At 46.0% G+C, this 19,791-nt stretch overlaps 1 protein-coding gene across 2 annotated transcripts in view; it reads left to right on the forward strand.

The window, feature by feature from the left end:
* Window positions 1-251: 251 nt before the first annotated feature.
* Window positions 252-19,791, forward strand: part of LOC129817711 (glutamate receptor ionotropic, kainate 2-like) — a 173,461-nt gene continuing 153,921 nt past the window's right edge. Inside the window, exon 1 of one of the 2 annotated variants that reach the window (XM_055873210.1) lies at window positions 252-1,047. In XM_055873210.1, coding sequence (XP_055729185.1) covers window positions 927-1,047 — 121 coding nt within the window. In that variant the 5' untranslated portion in view covers window positions 252-926. The remainder of the gene's footprint in view (window positions 1,048-19,791) is intronic. The other variant, XM_055873209.1, reaches the window with a different exon arrangement.

Consider the following 19,791-nt stretch of genomic DNA (forward strand, 5'->3'; position numbering starts at 1 on the left):
AGCAAGGAAGAAATACATACATCGGCCTATAGAATGAATGGTGGCCCAATTCATTTTTTTACATCATCCTTTGGATGAATGGGTAAGCTGTTGTGGAGCAGTATAATCCACCAGGAACGTCTTCCACAGTCACACCATTACGCCTAAATCATAGTTCACAGACGATGAGACGCTATAGTCTGGCGTCCCATTACATAGCGACACTGGTTATGATCTAGAGAGAACCGTCTTGCTCTGTGTGGATTGGCTACTTGCGCAGAGCGATGTAAAAACGCGCACAAGCGTTACATAATCAAAACGTGTGGGTGGATGGCATTAGCCGAGGAACTCATAACGTTGTAAAAGAGCAGTTCATTTGGGATGCAGAGAAGGATATATGGCACACTGTTGTCGGCGGAACCTGTGACACATTCTCTCTCTCTCGCTCTCTGCCTCTCACCCTTTCATTCCCCCTCTTCTGTAGGCTATTTCTCTGGCGCGCGCGCTCACACTAACCTTGGCTCGACGTCAGAGGCTGTGCAGCAGTGCAGTATAATGGGAGAGTAGGCAACATAAAGTGCCTCATAGGCTGCTATTGCGATTCAGCTCTGCTTGGCGCTCTCCGCTGCTCCCCTACCAACGCTCTTCACGTGTGGGTATCCGGCTGCCCGTGTCTCACCTCCGCTAGGCACCGGCCCATGTATGGGCCCCCACCGGTTTGTAACGCCCGTCATGGATGTCCCGCCGTCTCTTGAACCGGAGGATCGTTTCTTGGCGCAGTGAAGTAGGGAATCATGCCGGGACTGCTAATGGATTTAGGGGAAGCGCGAGTGACCATGCCGTGATCCTGCGCGTGGGCTGCCATCACCCTGCCGAAAGACCGTAGACCGAATTCCGGGCGAATCAAAAGCGTACGGGGGATCACCACTGTGCATTTTACAAACAACATGAAGATTACCTCCCCGCTGATAACTAGTCTCGTTTTCAGGTTCAACCTCAGACTGCTGCTCCCGCTTCTGATGCTGTTTCTGGGATACTCTCGCGGGATGCCGCACGTTTTAAGATATGGTAAGATACTTGTTGTTTGTAGTGGAGAAGAAAGGAGAAATTATCCGTTCACCTCTCATTGTTGTAGCCTTTAATGGTTCAGAGAATGGCCCTGTTTGTGCTTCATGGCTACGTTGTGTTGACTCTTTGGCAGTGGCACACTTTTGCCCCTTTCTTCACAAACATGGTGATTCGGATCCCAAATATTAATTCTAAGCAAAATGAGACACATGACAGATTCGAATTGACATTTAAATCACAGACTTTTACCCAGAATATTGGAATTGCACGACCCTCGTGGTCAAACAAACAACATATTCACTGGATGGCGTGTATTAGGGCCAATTTCACTGAGAACCGGCGAGCGTGAGTGTTGGTGGAATAATATAAGGTAGATGGTTGGGTTCCCTTAGTTTGCTGTGTCATATGTGAACCTATTTCATCCAAATAGTCCACATCTATATGCAACAGCTTGAGGCGTAGTGCTACAAACAAAACACACGTTAGCCGATATATATGACCAGAACTCTTGTTGGATATGGTGTCAGTCTCTCGACAGCGAACGGTTTAATTTAGAGAGAGGTAGCCTACTCCTTCTATTGGTCACATCAATTAAACTATATGATAAATGAACACAGCAACTAGGCTACCAAAAAGCTCCCGATTCATTGTTCCTCTGGGGGTCCCTTAAAAATAATTGTTGCTTTACTTTCAGTAACGGCTATTTTGTAGGATGTGTAGGCCTATGACATGAGCTCGTTTTAAAATTCCCATCAAAGCAATAATGATCATTCGTGGTTTCATTAAGGGGGTCTAGTAATCTGTACTCCTACACAGACACTATCTCCCAACTAGCAGTATAGGCCTAGAACACACAGGGGACTTCGGTACCTCTATGACCTTTTAAACGGCTGACACCCCAACATGTCTTCCTCAGTAAATGTAAGAGAGTCGGGGTTCAATCAATCACTTACAAGGCCAATCAATAGGGCTGCAAGGGGCGGTAGCTTTTGACACATTCAAATAACCAGTTACTGATTGAGAAGGTTGCCTAGTATATTTTAGTAAGGTATAGCATAAGCCTAAATAGTCAATGTCTTGTCAGTCATTGTTTGAATAGTCGCGAGACCGTCTTCGAGTGATGACGACGGGCCGTTCCTCAAAGCGGATGTCATCTAATGTTGACAACACACTCTGACAAACATAATGTCCCCAGGGGCTTCTGTTTAAAAGTCAGCCCGCGTCCGCACGAGCCGCCAATATGGCAAAGGGATGTGGTTGTGTTACTGCTACTCGCGCCTGCCTGCTACAGCCTTCTCCTGCATGTCCTCGCGCGCTTACCGATTTCCCTTCTTGCACGCTATCTGACAGGGATGCTGTGGCTGTGGGAAGCGCACGCAGGTTATTGCATCAATCGCAAGGAGAGAGATACGACGCATGGGATCCATGCCCATCTCCTGAGATCTCTTGCTCAGGGCTAAGCAGCGTGCTCGCTGGGATTTCGGCCCTGCAGCGTCAGACCGACGCGTCATTTTCGCGATTCCAAGATGCATATTGTGCTGCTTGAATTGCTAGATACAGCGAGCTACAAGTGGGAACGCTCAGTACAGCACCATGGACAGCGACTCGCTTCAACCGCACGCAGGCCCTGTTGCTATTTCAACTGCTTGTTCATCATTTTAAGGCAACAACCAAATAGTTAATCATGTCAAACCGTTTCTCATTTCCCTTTAGACTATTTCCATAAAATACACTACATGGCCAAAAGTATGTGGACATCTGCTCGTTAAACATCTCATAAAAAAATCATGGGCATTAGTATGGAGTTGGTACCCCCTTTGCTGCTATAAAAGCGTCCACTCTTCTGGGAAGGCTTTCCACTAGATGTTGGAACATTGCTGTGGGGACTTGCTTCCATTCAGCCACAAGAGCATTAGTGAAGTCCGGCACTGATGTTGGGTGATTAGGCCTGGCTCGCAGTCTGTATTCCAATTCATCCCAAAGGAGTTCGATGGGGTTGAGGTCTGTGCAGGTCAGTTCTTCCGCACCGATCTTGAAAAACCATTTCTGTATGGACCTCACTTTGGCAATGGGGGCATTGTCATGCTAAAAGAGGAAAGGGCCTTCCCCAAACTGTTGCCACAACGTTGGAAGCACAGAATCGTCAAGGATGTAATGCTGTAGCATTAAGATTTCCCTTCACTGTAACTAAGGGGCCTATCCCAAACCATGAAAACAGCTCCAGCGCATTTCTCCTCCTCCACCAAACTTTACAGTTGATACAATGCATTTACCTGGAATCTGCCAAACCTAGGTTTGTCTGTCGGACTGCCAGATGATTCAGCGTGATTCATCACTCCAGAGAACACGTTTCCACTGCTCCAGAGTCCAATGACGGCGAGCTTTACACCACTCCAGCCGACACTTGGCATTGCGCTTGGTAAACTTAAACTTGTGTTAGGCTGCTCGGCCATGGAAACCCATTTCATGAAGCTCCCAACAAACAGTTCTTGTGCTGACGTTGCTTCCAGAGGAAGTTTGGAACTCGGTAGTGAGTGTTGCAACCGAGGACAGACGAATTGTACGCACTACACGCTTCAAGACTCGGCAGTCCCGGTCTGTGAGCGCTGGAACCTACCACTTCACGGCTGAGTTCTTTGTATTGGTGTAGACTTGATGGACCAGAAGGGACTCATTCCCTCACAAACCAAAAGGAGAAAGCAATATTTTCTCTGGTAGGTACAACCTATCTGGCACCTCTACAAACAATAACCTCAAGTCAAAACCGTTACAACTGTCAACTATGGGCCCTTATATAGACAGGTGTGTGCCTTTCTTAATCATGTCCAATCAATTGAATTTACCACAGGTGGTGTAACGGCTGTCCTCCTCTTCTTCATCCGAAGAGGAGCAGGGATTGAACCAAGGCGCAGTGGAGTTTGAATACATAATGAATTTATTGACAAGACGAAAAAAACACGAACTTGACTATACACTAACAAAACAAATAAACGGTGTAGAACAGATCTGAACGACGGACTCACATAACACACGAGAACGCACGAACAGGGAAAAAGCCTACACATAAATGACACTTAACAAACAAACCGAAACCAGTCCCGTGTGGCGCAACGACATACACAAACACAGGAGACAATCACCCACAACGAACACTGACAACGCCTACCTAAATATGACTCTTAATTAGAGGAACGCCAAACACCTGCCTCTAATTAAGAGCCATACCAGGCAACCCAAAACCAACACAGAAACAGAAAACATAGAATGCCCACCCAACCTCACGTCCTGACCAACTAACACACATAACAACTAACATAAATAGGTCAGGAACGTGACATTACCCCCCCCACAAGGTGCGAACTCCGGACGCACCAGCACAAAGTCTAGGGGAGGGTCTGGGTGGGCATCTAACCACGGTGGTGGCTCAGGCTCCGGACGAGGTTCCCACCCCACCATAATCCATCCTAGCTTCCTCCCTCTAAGAATGTCCACCCTCTTTTTACCCCCACAAAATCCTCTTAATAACATCACTAATAAGGACAGCACCGGGACAGAGAGATAAATCAAGACAGAGGGATAGATAAGAATATAGAGGTAGATCAAGATAGAGAGGGAGATCAGGATAGAGGGGCAACTCCGGACTGAAAGGCAGCTCCGGACAGAGAGACAGCTCTGGACTGATGGGCAGTTCTGGGTATCTAGCCGTTTCAGGCTGAAGGGCAGCTCATGGCTGACTGACGAATCTCGACGCTCATGGCTGGCTGACGGCTCTCGACGCTCATGGCTGGCTGACGGCTCTCGACGCTCATGGCAGGCTGACGGCTCTCGACGCTCATGGCAGGCTGACGGCTCTCGACGCTCATGGCAGGCTGACGGCTCTCGACGCTCATGGCAGGCTGACGGCTCTCGACGCTCATGGCAGGCTGACGGCTCTCGACGCTCATGGCAGGCTGACGGCTCTCGACGCTCATGGCAGGCTGACGGCTCTCGACGCTCATGGCAGGCTGACGGCTCTCGACGCTCATGGCGCTCTGACGGCTCTCGACGCTCATGGCGCTCTGACGGCTCTGGCTGCTCATGGCGCTCTGACGGCTCTGGCTGCTCATGGCTCTCTGACGGCTCTGGCTGCTCATGGCTCTCTGACGGCTCTGGCTGCTCATGGCTCTCTGACGGCTCTGGCAGATCCTGTCTGGTTGGCGGCTCTGGCAGATCCTGTCTGGTTGGCAGCTCTGGCAGATCCTGTCTGGTTGGCGGCTCTGGCAGATCCTGTCTGGTTGGCGGCTCTGGCAGATCCTGTCTGGTTGGCGGCTCTGGCAGATCCTGTCTGGCTGACGGCTCTAGCGGCTCCTGTCTGGCTGACGGCTCTAGCGGCTCCTGTCTGGCGGATGGCTCTGTAGGCTCATGGCAGACGGGCGGCTTTGCAGGCTCATGGCAGACGGGCGGCTTTGCAGGCTCCTGGCAGACGGATGGCTCAGACGGCGCTGTGGAGACGGATGGCTCAGATGGCGCTGGGGAGACGGATGGCTCAGATGGCGCTGGGGAGACGGATGGCTCAGATGGCGCTGGGGAGACGGATGGCTCTGGCCGGATACGGCGCACTGTAGACCTGGTGCGTGGTGCCGGAACTGGAGGCACCGTGCTAAGGATAAGCACCTTCCTACTAGTGCCTGGAGCAGGGACAGGGCACACTGTATTCTCAAAGCCCACTCTATAACTGATGCGTGGTACCGGCACTGGTGACGCCGGGCTGAGGACAAGCACATCAGGATTAGTAGGGGGAGAAGATACAGTTTGTACAGGGCTCTGGAGACGCACTGGTAGCTTAGTGCGTGGGGCCGGAACTGGAGGCACCGGGCTAGATACACGCACTACAGGGAGAGTGCGTGGAGGAGGAACAGGGCTCAGGATACGCACTGGTAGCCTAGTGCGTAGTGTAGACACTGTAGGTACTAGGCTGGGGCGGGGAGGTGGTGCCGGAAATACCGGACCGTGGAGGCGTACTGGCACTCTTGAGCATTGAACCCGCCCAACCTTACCTGGTTGAATGCTCCCGGTCGCCCGACCAATGCGGGGAGGTGGAATAACCCGCACCGGCCTATGTAGGCGAACCGGGGAAACCATGCGTAAGGCCGGTGCCATGTATGCCGGCCCGAGGAGACGCACTGGAGACCAGACGCGTTGAGCCGGCCTCATGACACCTGGCTCAATACTCAATCTAGCCCTACCAGTGCGGGGAGGTGGAATAACCCGCACTGGGCTATGCACTCGTACAGGAGACACCGTGCGCTCTACTGCGTAACACGGCGCCTGCCCGTACTCCCGCTCTCCACGGTAAGCCTGGGAAGTGGGCGCAGGTCTCCTACCTGCCCTTGGCCCACTACCTCTTAGCCCCCCCCCCCAAGAAATTTTTGGGAATTACTTACGGGCTTTTTTGGCTTCCGTGCCAGACGCGTTCCCTCATAGCTCCGGTTCCTCTCCCCGGTAGCCTCTGCTCTCCTCAGTGCCTCCACCTGTTCCCATGGGAGGCGATCCCTACCAGCCAGGATCTCCTCCCAAGTATAGCAACCCTTTCCGTCCAATACATCGTTCCATGTCCATTGCTCCTTTCTCTCCTGTCCCTTACTCCGTTTAGTTTTCCCTTGCCGCTTGGTCTTAGCGTGGTGGGTGATTCTGTAACGGCTGTCGCTCTCCTCATCCTCGGATGAGGTGAGGAGAGAAGGATCTTCAGACCAAAACGCAGCATTTGGGAAATAAGCCATCTTTATTATAAATACGATGGCAACACGAAACGAAACAAAACACTTTCAAAACTACAAAACAAGAAAACGACGTTGACGAAACCTGAACAAAAACTTACATAACTAAACATAAACTCACGTACAGGAAACAGACGACATCGAAACGACATACACAAACACAGGAGACAATCACCCACAACGAACACTGACAACGCCTACCTAAATATGACTCTTAATTAGAGGAACGCCAAACACCTGCCTCTAATTAAGAGCCATACCAGGCAACCCAAAACCAACACAGAAACAGAAAACATAGAATGCCCACCCAACCTCACGTCCTGACCAACTAACACACATAACAACTAACATAAATAGGTCAGGAACGTGACAGGTGGACTCCAATCAAGTTGTAGAAACATCTCAAGGATGATCAATGGAAACAGGATGGACCTGAGCTCAATTTCAGGTCTCATAGCAAAGGGTCTGAATACTTACATTTAAACAAATTTTTTCACAATACCTGACATTTAAACCTAGTAAAAATTCCCTGTCTTAGGTCAGTTAGTTCACCACTTTATTTTAAGAATGTGAAATGTCAGAATAATAGTAGAGAGAATGATTTATTTCAGCTTTTACTTCTTTCATCACATTCCCAGTGGGTCAGAAGTTTACATACACTCAATTAGGATTTGGTAGCATTGCCTTTAAATTGTTTAACTTGGGTCAAATGTTTCGGGTAGCCTTCCACAAGCTTCCCACAATAAGTTCAATGAATTTTGGCCCATTCCTCCTAACAGAGCTGGTGTAACTGAGTCAGGTTTGTAGGCCTCCTTGCTCGCACACACTTTTTCAGTTCTGCTCACACATTTTCTATGTGATTGACATCAGGGCTTTGTGATGGCCACTCCAATACCTTTACTTTGTTGTCCTTAAGCAATTTTGCCACAACTTTGGAAGTATGCTTGGGGTCATTGTCCATTTGGAAGACCCATTTACGACCAAGCTTTAATTTCCTGATTGATGTCTTGAGATGTTGCTTCAATATATCTACATAAATTTCCATCTTCATGATGCCATCTATTTTGTGAAGTGCTCCAGTCCCTCCTGCAGCAAAGCACCCCCACAACATGATGCTGCCACCCCTGTGTTTCACGGTTGGGATGGTGCTTCTTCGGGTTGCAAGCCTGACCCTTCTCCTCCAAACATAACGATGGTCATTATGGCCAAACAGTTCTGTTTTTGTTTCATCAGACCAGAGGACATTTCTCCAAAAAGTAGATCTTTGTCCCCATGTGCTGTTGCAAACCGTTGTCAGTTTTTTATGGTGGTTTTGGAGCAGTGCCTTATTCCTTGCTGAGCAGCCTTTCAGGTTATGTCGATATAGGACTCGTTTTACTGTGGATATAGATCCTTTTTGTACCTGTTTCCTCCAGCATCTTCACAAGGTCCTTTGCTGTTGTTCTGGGAACGATTTGCACTTTTCGCACCAAAGTACGTTCATCTCTATGAGACAGAACGCGTCTCCTTCCTTAGCCATATGACGGCTGCGTGGTCCCATGGTGTTTGTACTTGCGTAATATTGTTTGTACAGATGCATGTGGTACCTTCAGGCATTTGGAAATTGCTCCCAAGGATAAACCAGACTTGTGGAGGTCTACAATTTTTTGCTGAGGTCTTGGCTGATTTCTTTTGAATTTCCCATGATGTCAAGCAAAGAGGCACTGAGTTTGAAGGTAGGCCTTGAAATATATCCTTAGGTACACCTCCAATTGACTCAAATTATGTAAAGTAGATGTCCTAACCGACTTACTGTGTTACAGTGCAATATGAATGGCTCTGCTGTGTTACAGTGCAATATGAATGGCTCTGCTGTGTTACAGTGCAATATGAATGGCTCTGCTGTGTTACAGTGCAATACAAATGGCTCTGCTGTGTTACAGTGCAATACGAATGGCTCTGCTGTGTTACAGTGCAATATGAATGGCTCTGCTGTGTTACAGTGCAATATGAATGGCCCTGCTGTGTTACAGTGCAATATGAATGGCTCTGCTGTGTTACAGTGCAATATGAATGGCTCTGCTGTGTTACAGTGCAATATGAATTGCTCTGCTGTGTTACAGTGCAATATGAATGGCTCTGCTGTGTTACAGTGCAATATGAATGGCTCAGCTGTGTTACAGTGCAATATGCATGGCTCTGCTGTGTTACAGTGCAATATGAATGGCTCAGCTGTGTTACAGTGCAATATGAATGGCTCTGCTGTTTTACAGTGCAATATGAATGGCTCTGCTGTGTTACAGTGCAATATGAATGGCTCTGCTGTGTTACAGTGCAATATGAATGGCTCTGCTGTGTTACAGTGCAATATGAATGGCTCTGCTGTGTTACAGTGCAATATGGGGCCTTCCGAGTGGCTCAGTTGTCTAATGCTCTGCATCGCAGTTGTAGAGGCGTCCCTACAGACCCGGGTTCGACCGGAAGACCCATGAGGCAGCACGCAATTTGCCCAGCGTCACTGTGTACTGCCCCTATATACAGGACCTTCCACCCCCACCTGGGATATGGATGCCTGATGAAGAGCTAAGGGTGGAAACGTTGTTGTAGATAAATATCACCTGGGAGCATGAGCAGCATGAGCAGCGTTTTCCTGTCTGTTTTCCATGAGTTTGTCTACAACTCCAGAACCTGCGGAAAGTACCTGGATGTGCCCATGTTCTACAGCTTTTGTACTCACATTATTTGGCTCCTACTCTATTTCATGTGTTTATGCAGCACTTCCTGTCTGGCTATCATCCTGGTGCACTCTGGGTACAGAGAGGTCATTTCCCCTGGGGTGCTGTGTCCTGCTACTACCCCCTATTCAAACTTGTGCACGCACGGATGCACACACACACACACACACACACACACACACACACACACACACACACACAGCCCCCCCTGCCCCATGCCGTCCATCCTCACAGGCACTGACCAGATCCTTGTAACACCAGCGCTCTGACTGTCGAGGTCAAGGCCTTTTCACTGAAGAACACAGAGACAAATTCAACTCTGTGTATTACCACTGCCTTTGCCAAGTGGAGTGACAAGTGCAGTAAGTCCTAGCTAGCTGATCTGGCCCTCAGCTGTTGTTCCATAGTTGCCCACACAGCTCCGAGGACATCTGCATTTAGAACTGGACTATCGGGTGGATCAGGGCTGAGAGGACTGAGAAGTTGCCATGTAGTGTCACTGTCATCAAGTTGTGGTTGCAATGGCTTAGTGGGATAGGCGGATGGGTCTGGAAACACAATGGTGTGGGTTTGATTCCTGCATGGGTCACATCACATGTACATATACAGTCCCAGTCAAAAGTTTGGACACACCTACTCATTCAAGGGTTTTTCTTTATTTTTTACTATTTTCTACATTGTAGAATAATAGTGAATATATCAAAACAATGAAATAACACACATGTAGTAACCAAAAAAGTGTTAAACAAATCTAAATATATTTGATTCTTCAAAGTAGCCACCCTTTACCTTCATTATAGCTTTGCACACGCTTGGCATTCTCTCAACCAGCTTCACCTGGAATGCTTTTCCAACAGTCTTAAAGGAGTTCCCACATATGCTGAGCACTTGTTGGCTGCTTTTCCTTCTTTCTGCGGTCCAACTCATCCTAAACCATCTCAATTGGGTTGAGGTTGGGGGATTGTGGAGGCCAGGTTAACTGATGCAGCACTCCATCACTCTCCTTCTTGGTCAAATAGCACCTACACAGCCTGGAGGTCTGTTTGGGGTCATTGTCCTGTTGAAAAACAAACAAATGATAGTCCCTCTAAGCGCAAACCAGATGGGTTGGCGTATCGCTGCAGAATGCTGTGGTAGCCATGCTGGTTAAGTGTGCCTTGAATTCTAAATAAATCCCAGACAGTGTCACCAGCAAAGCAGCCCCACACCATCACACCTCCTCCTCCATGCTTCAAGGTAGGAACAACACATGCAGAGATCATCCGTTCACCTACTCTGCGTCTCACAAAAACATGGCGGCTGGAACCAAAAATCTATTATTTGGATTTATCAGATCAAAGGACAGATTTCCACTGGTCTAGTGTCCATTGCTCGTGTTTCTTGGCCCAAGCAAGTCTCTTCTTATTACTGGTATTCTTTAGTAGTGGTTTCTTTGCAGCAATTCGACCATGAAGTCCTGATTCACGCAGTCTCCTCTGAACAGTTGATGTTGAGATGTGTCTGTAACTTGAGCTGTGAAGTATTTATTCGGAATGTAATCTGAGGTGCAGTTAACTCTAATGAACTTATCCTCTGCAGCAGAGGTAAATCTAGGTCTTCCTTTCCTGTGGCGGGTCCTCATGAGAGCTAGTTTCATCATAGCGCTTGATGGTTTTTGCGACTGCACTTGAAGAAACTTTCAAAGTTCTTGAAATAATCTGTATTGACTGGACTTCGTGTCTTAAAGTAAAGATGTATTGTCTTTTCTCTTTGCTTATTTGAGCTGTTCTTGCCATAATATGGACTTGGACTTTTACAAAATAGGGCTATCTTCTGCATTCCACCCCTACCTTGTCACAACACAACTGATTGGCTCAAACGCATTAAGAAGGAAAGCATTTCCACAAATGAACTTTTAACAAGGCACACCTGTTGATTGAAATGCATTCCAGGTGACTTCCTCATGAAGCTGGTTGAGAGAATGTCAAGAGTGTGTAAAGCTGAAGTATAAAATATATTTTGATTTGTTTAAAACTTTTTTGTTTACTACATGATATCATATGTGTTATTTCACTGTTTTAATGTCTTAACTATTATTCTACAATGTAGAAAATAGAAAAAATGATGAAAAACCATTGAATGAGTAGATGTGTCCAAACTTTTGACTGGTACTGTATATGTCACTGCCATGCTGATAGTTCTGCATGTTGCTGTGGATTAAAGCATGCTTTATGAATCCCACGTGTGCCACTTAAACAGAATATATATATATAGTATATATATATATACTGTATATATCAACGTTTGAAAGTTTTGTTTGTTGCTTTGGATACAAATGTATGCTAAATCCAGCAGCTAAATGGCCATATTTATTTAAATAGTGGCAATTTAGCTCCTTCATTAAGGTTGTTTGCTTGAATGACAAGTAGATTCTGTTGTTCAGAGATGATGTTGTTCCGTTGGTTCTGAAGCTAAGTGAGCATCAACTAGCTCTACATTTACAGCTTCTTCACTACCCACACTAGAAAAAGTATATGCCCCCTTTCTAATTTTCTCTACTTTTGCATATTTTTGGTACTGAATGTTATCAGATCTTCAACCAAAACGTAATATTAGATAAAAGGAACTTGAGTGAATAAATAACACAGCAATTACATACTTGTTTTATTTATTTCTTAAACAAAAATATACAACACCCAATGCCCCTGTGTGTAAAAGTAATTGCCCCCTTACGCTCAATAACTGGTTGTGCCACCTATAATTGCAATGACTACAACCAAACACTTCCGGTAATTGTTGATCCGTCTCACGTCGCTGTGGAGGAATTTTGGCCCACTCTTCCATACACAACTGTTTTAACTCATCAACATTTGTGGGTTTTAACTCAGCAAGTCCTGCCACAACATCTCAATTGGGATTAGGTCTGTCCAAAACTTAAAATGTGTTGCTTTTTAGCCATTTTCATGTAGACTTGATAGTGTGTTTTGGATCATTGTCTTGCTGCATGACGCAGCTGCACTTCAGATTCAGCTCACAGATGAATGGCCTGACATTCTCCTGTAGAAGTCTCTGATACAGAACAGAATTCATGGTTCCTTCTAATACGACAAGTCGTCCAGGTCCTGAGGCAGCAAAGCATCCCCAAACCATCACACTACCACCACCATGCTTGACCGTTGGTATGAGGTTCTTACTGTGGAATGCAGTGTTTGGTTTTTGCCAGGCATAATGGGACCCATGTCGTCCAAGGAGTTATACATCTGTCCACAGAACATTCTTCCAAGAGGCTTTGATGATCATCCAGATGCTTCCAGGTACTTTTTGGCAAACTTGTGTCAACGTTTTGGAAGAGATGGGTTCCATTTTGTCTGTCAATTATGGAATTTTGGAATGGCCTAGTTAAAGTCCAGGCCTAATCCCAATTGAAATGTTGTGTCAGGACTTGAAATAAGCAGCTCATGCTTGAAAACCCACACATTTCGCTGAGTTAAAGCAGTTCTGCATGCAAGAGGGGAAAATCAGGGGGAAATATCATTCTTCATGGCATGAGATGTTATGGCAATTGCTTTTCCATGCCGTTAGTCATATTGGTACAATTGGTTTAGAACACACACATCCACCCACACACACACATCTATGTTAGTCATTACCATAATAAGAGTTTGGTCATGCTATGGACGCATGACTCACAATTACATTCCGTTAACCATTTGACACCTTCTCTAAAGTCTTGATCAGAGTTTTACAGGCGGTCACGTTTTATATCCATCTCATCTCTCAACATAGAGCATCTATGGAAAAACGTGATCGCAATGACATTGAGCGAGTGCAGTCATCTCTATTATCAGGGAAAGTGGATAGGCTTCTGTCGAGCTGGAGAGTGATGCTATTTTACTATTATCTGTACCATCATCTCACTTCCGTACCCAAAGCACATCCCCAGGAGCTTGACAATGGCTGGAAGCAATGTTTACTCTGTGAAACCTCGTGTCGTTTTCAAGGCTTTGCTTTGTTGATAAGAAGCCCCCAAACTAATTTTGACTGTTACATTTCCTTACATTTTCTTTGCTTTCTTTTCATTTAAGCTAGGTCTAACATATGATATTGTCTTTTTTGACTCACACAGCACAGAGTTTAATTTTAGTTTAATTTAGTTTTCATTTCAGTTTCATTTGATTTGAGCCCTTTGCTGGTATTTTAGGAGGGAAAAGTAATTTTCTGTAGAGAGTTGAGTTATCCATTTTATTGTTTTGAGAATATTTAAAACATTTTCTTTTCCCTCTGTCCATTTTCACTTTGGGAAATTACAGGGGGGGAATTTAGGGATTTGATAGTTAATTGACTTTATTTGCTTTTGCGCCGCCAGTCTGAATTATCAGCTGCTCGTTGGAGTTTAGTTTGGGATTGCAGGAATTATGGATATTACCCCGTGTCGCGGCACACTGCCAGCACCTTCACAGCAAAATACATTTAAATAAGCACAAAGCTGCTTAAAATATTCATGTCACTCCGCACTCTGTGCGCACCCGCACTCGCAGCTCACTCGCTTATAGAAATGTGAAACTATCTCCTCACTCCTCTCGCAAATCATTTCCACGGTTTAAAAATACCCCGGCCGAGGCTTTCAAGAACAAAGAGGGGGATCTACATTGCATTAAAATGCGGCTCCACACGTCAGGGGTTTGAAGCTAAGAGAACAAGATTTCTCGCAACGTATTTTATGGGCCTTTGTCTTTGAAGGAGCCCTTGGTTTGTTTGTGTGTGTGTGTGTGTGTGTGTGTGTGTGTGTGTGTGTGTGTGTGTGTGTGTGTGTGTGTGTGTGTGTGTGTGTGTGTGTGTGGTCATGCATCAAATAAAAAAAGTGGGGCCTTTTCTACGAAAAGTAATTCAAGTCGGCACTCTCCCTATACTGCCATTTTGAAATGGGAAATATCTGTGAGCTGTGAAATTAGAAACATACAAGGGCATCTTTTAGTGCTCAGGGTTTTGTTTGTTTGAATGTCAATTAGGTTGAGTTGCATTGCTAAAGGATTAAGATGAAGTAACTTCTGGTTAGTTGTTAGGTCACAGAAATGTACAGGAAGGGCACACAGTTGCAAACCGGTTTCACAAAACAACTAAGGGGAGGACTACAGTCTGGTCTGGAGATAGGGACTCTGATGCACTTCAATGTGCATCGGAGTCCAGGTAGTTCCTATTATTGGGATCTTTGTAGTCCATCACTGTTTTAGTCAGTTTCTTCTCGTCCAGAATAACTAGAAAAAAATGATAGTGACAGTCATCTAGGGACACTGTACTGACAGTCATCTAGGGACACTGTACTGACAGTCATCTAGGGATACTGTACTGACAGTCATCTAGGGATACTGTACTGACAGTCATCTAGGGATAATGTACTGACAGTCATCTAGGGATACTGTACTGACAGTCATCTAGGGATACTGTACTGACAGTCATCTAGGGATACCCTTGAAGATCCAACAGAAAAATATACTTTTTCAACTCATGGTGTAGTATGGCTGCTCCATTGCGGTTAGATCATCCGCAGACATGTCCCATTTCTCTCTGTCACTGTCACTCAGTGGGCTCCTTGTGGTTTGCTGGGTCAGAAGTCATGCGTCCCTGGAGAGGACCCGTAAAGCTGCCGGTGTGGCTCTGTGTGGCTCAGAGTGCACTGAAGGTCAGGAATGGTGAAGGGAACACAAGGGAACATGTTGCTCAATATCTCTCTCTCCACCCTCCTCCTCCTCCTCATCCTCCTCTAGGGCACGAGAGAGAAGCGTTTTGATTTTTGATGCTCTTTAATTGAGATGTCCTCAGACACCGAAACATTATTTACACACAACAATCATGAAACCTATGTAGCGCGACAGAAAAGAGACAGAGACAGAGACAGAGACAGAGACAGAGACAGAGACAGAGACAGAGACAGAGACAGAGACAGAGACAGAGACAGAGACAGAGACAGAGTGTGTGTGTGTGTGTGTGTGTGTGTGTGTGTGTGTGTGTGTGTGTGTGTGTGTGTGTGTGTGTGTGTGTGTGTGTGTGTGTGTGTGTGTGTAAGAGTACATGTGTGTCAGACAGACTATGAATAATTATGGGAATTCATAATAACATGAAAACAGTCATGTGAGTTAGGGACCTCTCACTGTGTACCTCTGCTCTGCCTTGTTTTTAAGCCGGGCCGTTTTAACACCATCGCCATAGAGATAGCAAATCAGACAGAGTATATTCAACCCCGCTAGATCTGCTCATACATTATAGATCAGGTTAACACATTGACTTCTTGATAGTGTAATCTAAGTACACAGATCGATGTACTCTCCTGCAAGTGTTTGTTTGACAGAATCAAATCATATACACAGTGGTGTATAGTACTTGTCAGAGCTCACATCGTGCTGTACAGTGTGTGTGTGTGTGTGTGGAAAGTGTGTGTGTGTGTGTGTGTGTAACAAGTTCTCACAGTCTCCGTTTGTCCATAAACTTCAACTTTAGAAGGTTAAGGCATTCATTCTGAATGGTTAAGGTTAGGATAGGGTTAAATCAAAAACAACTCCACAGTGTAGTTTAGGCATTCATTCTGAATGGTTGAAGTTGTACTATGCAGAAATCGCACATTTCTATGTGAATTTGGTTGGGTCGCCCAAAAAGTAACATATTGCAGCATTAAGGATTAAGACCAAAAAATCGAAGATGACTGCCCAGCACTGGGATTGAACACCGCAACCCTCAGAGGCAGAGCTTGCAGCCTACGCCCATCCACCATCCACATCGACATCCACAATGCCCTAACAAAACCCAAGCCTACTTGATGGTAACAGCTCTCACCGTTGCCCCTAGTGACCGGTTTTGAAGTCATCACCCGACCTTTCTGCTTACCCGGACTGATTAAAAAATGAAACCACAAAGGAATAGAGGGTGAATAGTATGCTATTCTCCTGCTTAAGTTCAAGGTCAGAATAAGCATAGAGAGAAAAGTGCAAAAAAAGGGATTCCTCTCTTGGCATTTAGTCATGACATGAACAATGGATATGTTTCTGCACTTAGACCTACTGTATACCTACTTCAAAGATAGTATAGGAAGTGCACACACGCACACACACACACACACACACACACACACACACACACACACACACACACACACACACACACACACACACACACACACACACACACACACACACACACACACACACACACACACACACACACACACACACACACACACACACACACACACACACACACACACACACACATGGAACTGGGTAACCACCAAAAAACAAACACCATCAGTACCTTTCAGAGTTATGTAGGGTTATGACATAACCAGTCTAGTATTGCATATTTCTATGGTGGATATTGTTTGGCTAATGTAACAAATCATCCTTCCACTCTAGTATTATATATCTCTATGCTGTGTCATTTAGGGTGGCTGTGTCATTTAGGGTGGCAGGTAGCCTAGCGGACAAGAGTATTGGGCCACAAACTGAAAGGTGGATTGTTCGAATACCAAAGGTGACTTAACCCTAATTTGCTCCAGGGGTGCCATAGTACTATTGCTGACCCTGTAAAACAACACATTTCAATGCACCTATCTGGTGTGTGACAATTTAAAAAACACAACAGAGACTACATAGCCACTCAAGTATTATTTCTATGATATTTGGTTAATGTAACAGAGCGTCTCCTGGCTGACTGACTGGTTAAATGGGCCACTCTGTCCCATGTGAGCCTCTGTTACTGCTCCGCTGGATGGTTGACCATCAAGTCAAAGTGACAGGTTCTCCCGTGTGTGTGTGTGTGTGTGTCGGAGGGGATGTGTGTGTGTCCCTGCCAAGGCAACCTGCCGTCCACCTCCAGGTAACATTTCCCCATAACTTTCCCCATAGCTACAGACCATAATAGAGGAAGGCCTACGTAGTCCACAGCCCACAGTTGCTGAGTAATGGAGAGGCACCCTTCACCATCATTCTGCACCGTTGGACTTCACAAAATGTATCGACAAACAAATGTCTTTCTGCACGGCGAGTCTCTAAATGGGACACAAACTGACGTTAGGACTGATTCCCTATGATTCCCTGTGATTGCTATATTATTGCTGACTCCAGTTCAGCTTGTAGTGTCCCCATATACCAGTCTGGCCTCACAAACCTTATTTAAGATGTCTTTGGTTCCTCCTGAGTGAATTGCTTACAGTATCGACACTTGTTGATTTGATAGACACACACACACACAGATGCACACACAGATGCACCCATGCACATGCGCACACACACACACACACACAGATGCACACACAAACGCACCCATGGACACACACACACACACACACACACACACACACACACACACACACACACACACACACACACACACACACACACACACACACACACACACACACACACACACACACACACACACACACACACACACACACACACACACACACAGTGACAGTATTGATTGTTACAGTTAGTTAGTTGTGTACAACAGTGTTCTGACGTGAGACAGATGAACCAGGGCCAAAAGCAGACATTTTCTTCTGCTGGAATGAAGGGAGGGAGAGAGAGAGAGAAGGAGAGAGCGATAGAGGGTGATGCAGGTGTCATTTCAGGTCTATTAGGCCATCCATTCTCTTCTTTAATTGACTGCCTTTTGTCTGCCTCCACTGACCCCTCTTCCCATGTATTCTCCCTCTTCTTAGTTTTCTTTCTGTCGACACCTCTCTTTCTTTCTTTCGCTCTGTCTTTTTCGTTCTCTCCGTATTTCTCTCTCTTGATCTTTCTCTCCCTCTTTATTTCACTCTCTCTCACTCTCCATCCCCCATCTCTCGCTCTCACTATCATTCTCTCTCTCTCCCTCACTCTTCACACTCTCCACCCCACCTCCCCTCTCTCTCCCTATGTCTCCCTCTCTCCCTCTGGTCAGTGGTGTCTAGTTGCTTCTGTACAGGCGTGACATTCATGCCATCTACCCAGCTCCATCCCTCGGGCTAGCAGACTGTGCCATCATCGTCTTGTTGTTTTGTAAACACGTCTAATACTCTGTGTGGAAACGGACTGTGACAGCCAGGGAGAGGGACCATCATTTAATCAATAACCCTGGGGATTTAGAGAAAGGTTTCATTCTCTCTATTTTTCATTTTCTTTCTTTCTCTCATTCTCTCTCTCTCAATTCAATTCAAAATAACGGCTTTATTGGCATGGGAAACATATGTTAACATTGCCAAGCAAGTGAAGTAGATAGTAAACAAAAGTGAAATAAACAACAAAAATGAACAGTAAATATTACACATATTACAGAAGTTCCAAAATAATGTCATATTATGTCTACATACAGTATTGTAATGGTCTCTGTCTCTCATCCTCCTTCTCTGTCTCTCATTTTGTCTCTTTCTGTCTGTCTGTCTGTCTGTAATTCTTTCTCTGTCTGTCTTTCTGTCCTTCTTTCTCTTTGTACTCTCATTCACAAATTAGATATTTTCTTTGTTCTTGCAGACGTTGGACTGAACCTTAATTTGAGAGGAACATACTGTATGTTACTCAAATAATCACCACACAAATCTCCTATTGTCCTACTGTAAAGACACTGGTACATGTTAGTCCTTTAGAAGATGCTCTTATCCAGAGCAACTTACAGTGAAAATAACTGTTTTTGACTGCATCACTAAACTCCATTAAAAACCTCCATTGGAACTGTAAGAACAGACTGTAGTCCTCTCCATCTCCAGACCAGACTGTAGTCCTCCCCATCTCCAGACCAGACTGTAGTCCTCCCCATCTCCAGACCAGACTGTAGTCCTCCCCATCTCCAGACCAGACTGTAGTCCTCCCCATCTCCAGACCAGACTGTAATCCTCTCCATCTCCAGACCAGACTGTAGTCCTCTCCATCTCCAGACCAGACTGTAGTCCTCCCCATCTCCAGACCAGACTGTAGTCCTCCCCATCTCCAGACCAGACTGTAGTCCTCCCCATCTCCAGACCAGACTGTAGTCCTCCCCATCTCCAGACCAGACTGTAATCCTCCCCATCTCCAGACCAGACTGTAGTCCTCCCCATCTCCAGACCAGACTGTAGTCCTCCCCATCTCCAGACCAGACTGTAGTCCTCTCCATCTCCAGACCAGACTGTAGTCCTCCCCATCTCCAGACCAGACTGTAGTCCTCCCCATCTCCAGACCAGACTGTAGTCCTCTCCATCTCCAGACCAGACTGTAGTTCTCTCCATCTCCAGACCAGACTGTAGTCCTCCCCATCTCCAGACCAGACTGTAGTCCTCCCCATCT

This window comes from Salvelinus fontinalis, chromosome 20 (genome assembly GCF_029448725.1).
Source record: "Salvelinus fontinalis isolate EN_2023a chromosome 20, ASM2944872v1, whole genome shotgun sequence".
Classification (NCBI taxonomy): domain Eukaryota; kingdom Metazoa; phylum Chordata; class Actinopteri; order Salmoniformes; family Salmonidae; genus Salvelinus; species Salvelinus fontinalis.